The sequence below is a fragment of the Lycorma delicatula genome, chromosome 3 (genome assembly GCF_047948215.1).
Source record: "Lycorma delicatula isolate Av1 chromosome 3, ASM4794821v1, whole genome shotgun sequence".
NCBI lineage: Eukaryota > Metazoa > Arthropoda > Insecta > Hemiptera > Fulgoridae > Lycorma > Lycorma delicatula.
This window is the reverse complement of record NC_134457.1, coordinates 190,402,337-190,413,879: the sequence shown is the minus strand read 5'-3', so window position 1 is coordinate 190,413,879 and position 11,543 is coordinate 190,402,337. Positions and strand designations below refer to the sequence as shown.

The window sequence follows — 11,543 nt, the reverse complement described above, 5'->3', positions numbered from 1 at the left end:
AAGTAAAGTAGTGAGTTCAATATATTATCCTACTTTCAGTGGTTAGGTAAAAAAATTTGTAAGACTTAGAAGATAATAAAGGAAAACATTTCTTTTTTTTCAAATATAGGTTACTATTATACAAATCAACCAGTTAAGTAATTACATATCTGATAAACATCAAAAGTATAATATTAAATGATAAAAAAGAAATTATATTTTACATTTACACAATTTAATTTCCTTACACTAATGTAACAATAGTAATGAAGAGTATTATAAAATGAAGTATGCATTATATACAGAAATAACAACAATATTGGCAACTGGTAGATCTGAGGAAATTTATTCACATCACATATAAGTCAAAATTTAGAAACACATTACTATTATTAGTTTAAAACTAACTATTTTACTTATTAATTATACTAAATAATGTTGAAGTAAATCTATTTAAGAAATAATGATAATCATAATAAGCAATGTAGCTACTTAACTAATAAAGGATTAAATGTCATATTAAAAGAATATTTAATGCAAAAAGAGAATCTTATAATTTTTTATGCATATTTATTACATAAAATTAAAATGTAGTCATATACTTTTTATAAAATGTATACAACAAATAAAAGGTAAATGATTTTTGCTCTCGACACTTAAAACAAATTTTATTCATATTTACAGTACAAAAAATTCATAAAAAAAAATACTATTAAAATAGTCAAGAACTTTAAAATGATAATGGGCATAAAAAATAAACACTACAATTACATTTGGAAAATCCACTAAAATGATAAATTTTTTCTAATAGTATACTTATTTCCTGTTATAGGCTTTTTCAAACTTTACTTTATCTTGAATAGGTTTTTTTTAATACCTGCTAGAGTGCAATGAAATAAACTTATTAGGTAATATGTCTTTGAAGTGATACATTTTTATTAATTAGTTACAACTCAAACAAATCAATGTTTATGATATAACAATCCTTTTCAAGCTATTTACTAGTTAAATTCTGTAAATATTTGTAAAATTCAATATAAAAAAGTTATACACCAATTCAAATAAATATATATACATTTTTTTTTAATAGAAATGTAGAACCAACAGTATTATTTAATAAATTTATTTGTACTTATCATCTTAAAGGGCTAATATTGAACCAAGAACCTGAAAGCTTGTCTGTAAATTAAAAAAATAAAAAACATACGCAATTGATTAAAAAAAAAGAAGCTATTCATAGGACCACCAAGACGAATTTTAGCTAGTATTTAATACAAAATAATGCTCATAACAATAAAATATAGATTAAACTTTCTCAGATATCTGTTACACAAAAAAACCATAATTTTTTTTAAAATTATAACTAGTTCTTGCATTAAATTAACAAAAATCACTCATCATTTTAAAAACAAGCTAAGTAGTGGAGCTTGGTGTAAATTTTGTTTGTATGATAGATGTTTTCCTCACTGGTACACTTTCAGGTGTAGGGATGGCTTCACCAGTTCCGAATGCTAAAATAGCTTGAGGAGCTTGCCTTGCTTTACTTGCTCCAGTATTTTGTTTTGCCATCTGGTAATCACCAGAATCAAAATATTTCTGCTGTAAGACAATAAAATACAATAAAGTAGTTTTATACACAGCTTATTATGAAGTTTGTTAAATAACTTACTTTGAGATGTACCTGCCATTCGTTTTTTAAGAATGACATAAGAAAGCTTTTAATAATAAAGGAGAAAGTATTAACATCTTAACAAACATTGCTTTTCACTATTTCAAGTTTAAAAAAAAATCAACTATCATTATTTATGTATTCACAGCTGCTACAATATACAGTAGAGTGCAAATAATTCAAACACATGTTATTTAATAAAAAGTAACTAATTTAGACAAAAAAATCATACCTGTACAATCTGTGAAAATCTAGTAATTAATGTACTTTGTTTTAATCACTTCATATACATCATTTGGCACAGATTCAACAAGTTTACTACACATATTTTTTATTCCTCATCATGAAACCATACTGATATTATTTTAATAACGTAAATTTTTCTGGTATAATTCATTTCTGAGTCGTTTTTACTTCCTTGTACAAAGTAAAGAAAGTATTGTGACCGCAAAAATTTTGGTTTTAAGATTTCAATGGAAATATTTATTTTGACTAGTTTTGGCGTTACATCTGTAGATATGAACATATGTATCTTGCATAACTCAAAAACGATTTGCTGTAGAGTGTTAAAATTTTGGATTTAGGACTGTTGTAACATCTAGTTGTGCACTCCCCTTTTGATTACAATCGACAACCAAAAGTAACCAAAAAAAAGCCCAAAATCCAAACAAAATTGGATTTTGGACTTTTCTTAACTGCAGTAATAAGTCCTCATTGAAAGGTTTTCAATGATATATCATAAGTGGTACTTATTTTCATTAGTTCCAGAGTTATAGCCAAATGAAATATCTGGATCAAGCGTTCGAATCAGACCTTCATCTCCTTTTTTTCTAATTTAAATATATTGATTTATAAATAATTATTAACCTCAGATTGTAAATAAAAATTACAATAATAATTCAATAACAAAAAAAAGAAATATCAGAAGCTATTAATGAAATAAAATTTCATGTACTTTTCATTTTAAAAAATCTGTAATGCAATTTAATAGGCATATAAGGAAGTCATCTGGTCCCACATCAGATTTTTTAACTGGTACCCAAAGATTTTCAATTGGGTTTAAATCTGTAGAGTTGCCTGGCCATGGGAAATTTTTTTTCCATTTATTTGAGAATACAGTATGACATCATCTTGTTGGAATACTCTACTTTTGTGAGAATTTATGTCACAGCCCCTCTCCCTCAGAATCTTGTTATATCCATCAGTTTCTAAAATACCATCTACTGGAAGTAATGAACAAGGGCCTTCAAATGTGAAAAAAACCCAAAACATTTTTTTCTGGAGATGTTTAACTGAATGTAGGATATGATGCTTTCTAATGCGTGGAACCCTTTGCCCTGAGCATAAAAATGTGATTCATCAGAAAAGATAACATTTTCCCAGTTTTCTTTGGTTTAGCTGGCATGTGCTTTGGCCCACAAGAGCCTTTTTTTGCACATTGGTGTTAAAAAGCAGGTTTTTAGCTGGTCAATGAGCTTTCCGACCAGCTGCAAGAAGTCGATGTATATAACAGTTTAACAAATAAATCTGTTCCACTGGTTGCTAATTTTTTATCTAAGTCCACAGCAGGTAATTTTGGATAAAATTTACTTTTTTCTCATCAATAACCAATTTGTGTTGGAGTTGTAATCCTACCAAAATGTACACGATATTTAGTACTAAAAGTGACACCTCCTATTTGTTCACAACAATGATTTTAAGTAAACATCATTATCCCTGGAGAAAACAACTTGAATTACAGCCATTTGAGCTTTATATACAAAAGCCACTAGGAAAGTTTTGCAATACAATGGAACAGATCAACATTATTTAAGAATGATGTTGATCTACTGACATAAATGTCAATAACTATTACAGCCATGACTCCTAGCTATCATCAAAGAATACAACTTCCAGGAACAATATTTAGTGTTTGAAAACATGCAAGTGCCTTCCACTTGAAGGATATACACATCTCATTGACAATCATTCATACACTTTTGCTGATCCCAATACCAGCACTTGCACACAAAATATTGAGAAGTTGTGGATGAATGAAAGAAGTAAATAACAAAAAATTATCCAGGTACAGATATACTCTTCTTACAGAGAAGCAACTTCCACCAAATTTATCAATTACTGTTTATCATGTTTTTAAAATTTTATTTTCAATTTGTTTTTACTTTTGACATGTGATTCTTTCCTTTTATGTGTAGTTTTATATATAATATATTAAACTTAGAATAAAATTGTAGCTGTTCAGTAATAACTAAGAATTATTACATAAGGGCAGAAAGTAACTTAAATTTGTGCCTAGCGTGGAGATGTGTGGGGATAGAGCTGCATCTTGGCATCAAAACGTTTCTACACTTAAGTACACATCAAGCTATCATAGTGTGGACTGTGATTTTTTTACTTTGTTTGTTGTGAATTATTGAAATTATTGGAATTTTCGACTATGTAGAAAAATAGTTTAAGATTGTCCCTTTCAAATGTATATAATAAAATTTTATTTTTTTTATTTGATTGGTTTTTTATTTCAAAATGTAAGTTACTTTCTGAACATCCCTCGTATTTATGATCCTAAAATCTTGAATTTATGGCAAAACTTACCCCTTTTGCCAATTTTTTCTGCAGAAAAGCAGAATGTCCACTAATAGGAAAACCAGATGCCATAGGATATTTTGCTTTTAACTTGGCTTCTTCCAATTTTTCTAATTCATTAGATGACATCTGGAATAAAGAAAATGAATACAAAATAAAAAATTAATTAAAATGGATTTCAAAATTGATACAGATAGTTTCAATTACAAAAGCAATTACTTTTTAATGTTAACCTGCAGAAATACTTCAAATACTAAAATGAGTTTAAAATTTCAAGAGCAAGCTGTACTCAACTTATATATCTAAACCCATTTTATAACAATGGAAATTCTATTTTATTTTATTTTTCTTATTTAGAAACCACACAACCATTTTTAATGAAAAATATATGCCTGCCCTTGTTCCAGTAAAGCATAGTAGTATATAGCATGTACCTACAAAGTAGCTTGTATTGATTGACTGATTTCTCAACTTTCAGCAAAAAATACTTAAGATAAATTGATAAAAATTTGTACACACATTTTACTTATGGTGTAAATGCAGACTGAGAAAGGATTTTTGAAGTTATAAATTTAAAGGGTTAAAATAGAGGAAAAATGAAATTTACTACTTTCTTTAATTTCTCACTAATCCCAAATGAAAAATCAACTTGATTTTTGGTGTGTATTTGTGTGTGTTAGTAGAATGTACAATATTCTTGCATGGTAGACTGCAATCAATTTATGCTATGTGGTCTATACCCCTTTGCCTAGCAGCATCGTATGCCTTCTTGATGTCAAAGAATATATCCAGAAGCAGACAACAGTATAGGAAGGAGTTCTGAATTTCTGCCTCAAGGACTACTAGGTCGTCAATGATGATTTGCTCCACCTAAAACCGTACTGTTCCTGAACAGTGAGGGAGTTCCTCTCCAGAAACCATAAGTCTTCTATTAACCATTCTCTACAATAACTTGTAAATTGAACTGGTTAATGAGATAGGGTGATAAGCTTTTTCTTTCCCAGGTTTTGAGACAGGGATTACCAAAGCTTCTGCTGAGAAAACAAAGTTATAGAACATTCTGTTGCACATAGGTGAAAGATATCTTAAAGCAGGATCCAGAAGATGTGAGCATGCTGTGCCAAATATTATCATTTGCTGGGAAAGTTGTGCGAAATCTTTAATGTGTATACATCAGTAAGTAGACATGAGCATCCAGTTCATTGCATGATTCAGAGAGGGTAAATTATGGAACGACTGACCTCTCTGAGAGCTTCCCCAAGAACATTTACTACCTAGCAGAAATAATTTTTAAAAAACCAGTGTTGAACTCCTATGACTGATTGGCTAAATGTAGAGCCACAAACTGATCAGTTTCTTCCACAGGATAGTTGTGCAGGTTGGCATTACAACATATCTTTTCCATGACTATCATTTTGAATTAATGAACACCCTTCAACATGTAGCTCTTCGGTAGTTGATTAGATGTTCTCTTGTCGAATGGCGATCAACATATCATAGAACATGACAGTTTTTCAATGGATTCCAGCAGTCCTCAATCCACCGTAGGATGGACATCTTAGGATCCCCAGATGTTTGTGAGATGCAGTCATTTACAGCATACTGTATTACAATCGTAATGCTGGCCAGATCCTCATCATTAACTAAAACTTTCAATTTAATTTGATGTCAAGTTAAAAATGCAGTAATAGTGCAAATTGACTCTTTCCGTCAACTGTTGTTCTACAAACAACTTCAACAAACTGGTACATAATTTATAAAATATCTACAGCTTACCTTTTAGTACATGAATTTGGTGCCTAAAATTAGAAGACTATTCATTTTGTATCTAAATCTTCCAGTAAGTTTTTTAAAAAGTTGTTAAAACTTTCACAACCTAAAAATGTACTTGAACACACAATAAATATGTTAATATATACAATTATATGGTAAGCAATTTTATGCATTAATAGCAACTTAATTTTTAATCAAGCAATAAAAGAATATCTAATGGAAAAAGGGAGAAAATAAAACTATTCTTTTACATTTGTCTAGGTAAAACAACAACATGTAAAATCTAACAAAGTTAGTAATTTATGATAATTTGAATGAAAACTGTAAAGTAAATGAAAATTGCATGTCAGATGAATACCAAAACATCAACTGAAGTACTCATGAAAAACATTCAGATTCAATACAAAAATGATAAAATGAAGAACATTGAATGGAGTTGCATGATTGTTATTAAAAGATGAAAATTTCTTATAATAGTCAAACAATCAGACAAAGCTGCTTTTCTGTATGAGCAAAACCAGGTTCCTGAAGACTGAATTGAAATTAAAGGAATAAATAAAGAAGTTATACTACTACATATATAAAACACTAATTTAAACATCTCACAAACAATAAAAAATCAAATACAAACTTAAATAACCTGAACAACTGACTACAATTTAAATCACACAAGCATCCTCTTTGATCCCATGACAATCACAAAAAGGTCCTTCTCCAACCACACAAACCCCTAATATTTGAGATAGTCCCATCCCATTAGCTTTTAAAACTAAAGCCTGTTAATACAATAGTCAGCAAAACGAACAAAAAAAAAATAATGCCACAAAGAAATCTACATACACTCTAAAAACAAATTATTATAATTAGGGTTTTCATTAATTATAAACATATACTCATGTTTTGATTAGTCAGCAATTCATTTACCAAATACACGTTACAATTATCGTTTGTAAAATAAAATTAATATTAATTATGATGTACATTTATTATTATGATCATACTTGACTAATCACTTTCTTTCTTTTTCCTGTTTAGCCTCCGGTAACTACCGTTTAGATAATTCTTCAGAGGATGATATGTATGAGTGTAAATGAAGTGTAGTCTTGTACATTCTCAGTTCGACCGTACCTGAGATGTGTGGTTAATTGAAACCCAACCACCAAAGATCACCGGTATCCACGATCTAGTATTCAAATCCATGTAAAAATATCTGGCTTTACTAGGACTTGAACGCTGTAACTCTCGACTTCCAAATCAGCTGATTTGGGAAGACGCGTTAACCACTTGACCAACCCGGTGGATACTTGACTAATCACTATAGTGATTAATCATCACTAACAGGTGATTAAAAACCAAAGTTTTTATTACCATTAATTTATCTATTGTTTTAAAACAGACATTTAGAGAAAAAAAAAAAAAAAATTTCCATGTGGGGAGAAAACAAATAATAAGTGACTGAGTATGTTTATAACTATAGTAGTACTTGTTAGCTATGAAGAGAAGTTCTAATTCATATAAACCAATTATTCAGTTTCAAAATTTTCTCAAGACTGGGACCCATTTTCATATTTAACTAGTTTGTCACTTTACCACTCCATTAACTGAACTAACACAATTATCATTATAGTTTATTTTTATGTAAACATTTATTACCTCATTTCGAGGTTTAGCAAATTCCCCATCAGGCTGCTCTGTGGTAACTTCTTGAGTCTCAGCTTGTACAGATTCTACTTGATCTGCCATGGCAAGAACTGTTTCACCCTCAACCAAATCTGCAAACAGAATGATAATTACAACTATCAGTAAGTCAATGAAACTTTGGCACTAATAAATATCAAACAAAAAAGGATATACAACATACTATTGAAAAAAAAATCAGAAAATGTATTTTGGCTACTTATTCATTACATTAAAATTAGAATACAGAACACATGAAAGATGGAAAAAAGATAGTGAATTTGTGCAATGCATGTTTATATGAATTCCCAGTAACATATTTAAAAACCATAAAATCCAACTAAATAGAAAAATGCAAATCTTGTATCCAAAAGAAATGAGTAAGTATAATTAATACAAAAGCACTGTATATGCTTTTGTGTCTGACATCTCTAATTCATATTAACATCTGCAGAATAAATAGGTTTATTATTTATAGATAAAAGAGCTGTTAATTTGATTTTATGAGGCTTCAAGAATAAAAATATACAGCAAAACTTTGTTTACAATGATCTCACTTAACATGAATTTCTCAGCAAAACTTTGTTTACAATGATCTCACTTAACATGAATTTCTCAGCTACAATAAAAAAATTTTAATAAAATAAATTTGTTTATAAAGATTTTCACCTTAAAGTTACGAAAAACTTCAAATTTACTCAATACGACAATGGTTGATGTGAAAAAAGTTTCACGTGTTCAGCATACGACAAGCCCCATCTTCTTACAATTCCAGCAACATTTTGGTCATCCCTTGCCGTAAGGGTTGGTCATATCAAAAATTGTTTCAGACAAAAGTTTTAAGTAATGTTTAGAGGACTAACAACCACTTTAAACCGAATCGATACTGTGCCTATTAAGGGAGGTATGATATTTTTTTTTTGTCTTCAAAATCCCATTTTTTCCACCCTCTGGGCCAATGGTTTGAGATATCAAAAAAAAAAAACTTAGGTAAGTTTTAGGTCCTTATCCAAAGAATAGTAGGAAATTTAAACAAATTTGATATTTTACTTAAGAAAGTTATAGCAATATTTTGTTGCTTTGAAAAGCCCTTCCATTTCCACCCCCATGGTCCAATTTTGCCCATTTACGAACTCAATTGAGATTTTGGGTCATTATATTTTATGTATCAATTTGAAAGTGATTGGCACAAAATTACGGCAGTTATCATGTCCATAAGAAAGTGAAATATATATATATAAACTTTTGAACTGACGGTGGTTTTGGGGTCTGGGGGATGTGAAACACTAAGATATGTTGAAATTTCCCATAAGTCAAATCATGGTGCATTACAATAGGTATCTTTCTTATGAAATCTACCAATTATCACTTCTACTACTTTTTAGATAAACTTGCATAATATTTTAGTTAGTTTCATTTAATTATACATACGCTTACTATAAGATTGCAAAACTATCAATTTGTAGATGTCAAAATGAATATGTTATAATAAATAATTTTCAAGTCCATTATGCTGTGTTAGCTAAACAGCTTCCACTGCATTTACTAAAATAAGAACTTTCACTTGTAAAATACTGACTTTCAGATGATGCCCATTGTAGTTATGCACATTCCATGAGAAATTAATATGATTTACAATATGAAAGATAAAATATCTACAACCAAATACAAATAGAAAATTTTTATTTCTCATTTCTGTTCACTTTTTTTTAATAATTCAAAAACTAGGCTACGTACTGAATGCTTAAAATAATTAAAAAGTAACTTTTATTATAAAATTAATAAAGATTTTTCTCCCTAAAAGAATGCTGCATCTCCAGTTAAGTTCAGTGATTGGTCTTTTTCAGTATCAGGACAAAAGCAGTATCATTAATTAATTTACAATTATCAAAACAATAACATGGATAAAAAAGCAAACCATTCTTTTAATGAGTTTCCACACCGGGATCCTCTAATGGCATAGATCAGCCAAACAACTGTGCAATGGAGACAAGTATATCTAATAGTAAAGAAATCCAAAGGAAGACAGAAAAACCACTAAATTATTTATTAATTTTAAATTGTCCATTAACAGCAGCATCTAAAGACTACGAGAACAAACAGTATTATAACAAGACAGCAATATTTTATTTATTTTTGGAAGATGAGGACTTCAAGCAGTATTTAATGCTAAGAGAAATTTGAGACAAGTGAAAAAACATCATCCATAAGTAGACATATATCAAGCAGCACTTCAACCAAATAAACCTGTATAGTTCAGAATCACAAAATTCAACAAGAAGAAACAAATTTCAGAGCTGAAGATAAAAAATTTGGGAAGCTCAAGATTGAAAGAGATGCTAAAAAAGGTAAAAAAAAGTATGAATGGTTTATTTCAAAAATCATTATGGGCAATGATATTCATTTGAACATAGCAGGTTTCTGAAATAAACAATTCACATAAGGTGTTGTTTATCAATAAAGAAAATAATATGGCAGTTCTTCATGGTATAGGTGCCACTTACATTCTTTTTCTAGTTAAGAATAAAAAAATAATTTTATATTAAAAAATTGCAAAAGTTCAAAATTTATTAACAACCATAACTTTATAACAATATATTTCATATTATACACTGAGTATATTTTGTATAACATTACAACATACATGTTCAACGGTTCACAGCTTAAATAACAGTACGTTAGTAGTAACCAGCTAATCTTAATCTTTAGTCTCATAAGACAAAGAAATAATAAAATTCCTTTTCAGTCAAAATTCCCACATAAAAGCTGTTAAAAGAGTGTTTCTGGGTCAATCCATTTGAAGTGACCAATGGTGGTTGTCTGACCAATTCAAAAAAAAATTGGAACTTACTTGTTTCCTACATGTACCAGGACCTTAAAATTATTTTTTTTTTATTTAACCAGTTACCTGTTGCAGCCATTTTTGTTATGCACACCTATTTTTGTGACTGTAAGGGTTTACAGAAAAAGTTATAACCAAAAACCTTCCTGGAAGGATTAAACAAAAGCAATTTATTCATATTTTCTCAATGTAAAAAGATTGGTCCAGTGGTTTATTTAACTACCTCAATTCTTTCTATGAGAAAATTACCAATAAAGCTGAACATGAAAAACTGTGAAATTTCACTTTGGTAATTTTTTTCAAGAGGCAGGGATGGCATACACAGTTTGAATTATTTTTTTATATGATGGTATATGTTAGTAGTTTTACCATAAATGATATTAATGGTGATATACTTACCCCTAAATTTTTATGAATTTTTGAAAATTAATTTTTTTTTTAATTCAAACTTTGGGTTCAAATAACTGATGGAGCTGGTGATAAAAATCTCAAATTTGCACAACTTAAGTGTTTTTGTGGATGCTTTTGCCAAATAAACGTTTTTTGTGTATTGTACTAATAAAAATGTTATTAACCTCTTAAAAACCATGAAAATCCTGTAAAAAGCAATATCATTTTGACTTGCTAACAGAAGTGCTCCAAGGAAGTTTCTTGTCTTCTTGGGACTTTAATATTTTTATACTAATTACTATAGTTGAAATAGACTTGTTTGAACCACTCAACTGCAGTTTTCATGTTATAACAGGCGCTTGAAGTTATTTCCAGTCATCAGGAATATTCATGTTGCAACATGCTCATTTATGCTTGTTGCATCATTTAGCTTTGCAGTTACAGACTTATTGAGATTCAGGTTATAACTAATGAATCAAAAGAGTATATTAATAAATAATAACTATATTTATTAATAATAATAACATAAAGAAAAAACTACATTGTTGTGTTTAGCGCATCTGTACATCACCTGACTCGACACTACAATACGTACGTTGATATGTCACCACTTGGCCAATTACAGAAATA

General features: G+C 29.2%; 1 protein-coding gene across 5 annotated transcripts in view; it reads right to left on the bottom strand.

The window, feature by feature from the left end:
• Positions 1 to 73: 73 nt before the first annotated feature.
• The window catches only part of endos (endosulfine alpha), a 65,767-nt gene continuing 54,297 nt past the window's right edge, over positions 74 to 11,543 (bottom strand). For 4 of the 5 annotated variants that reach the window (XM_075361236.1, XM_075361235.1, XM_075361238.1 and 1 more), the window contains 3 exons: positions 7,658 to 7,776; positions 4,241 to 4,360; positions 74 to 1,578 (listed from right to left, as the gene is read on the bottom strand). In XM_075361236.1, the coding sequence (XP_075217351.1) occupies positions 1,393 to 1,578; positions 4,241 to 4,360; positions 7,658 to 7,776 (425 nt within the window). In that variant the 3' untranslated portion in view covers positions 74 to 1,392. The remainder of the gene's footprint in view (positions 1,579 to 4,240; positions 4,361 to 7,657; positions 7,777 to 11,543) is intronic. The other variant, XM_075361234.1, reaches the window with a different exon arrangement.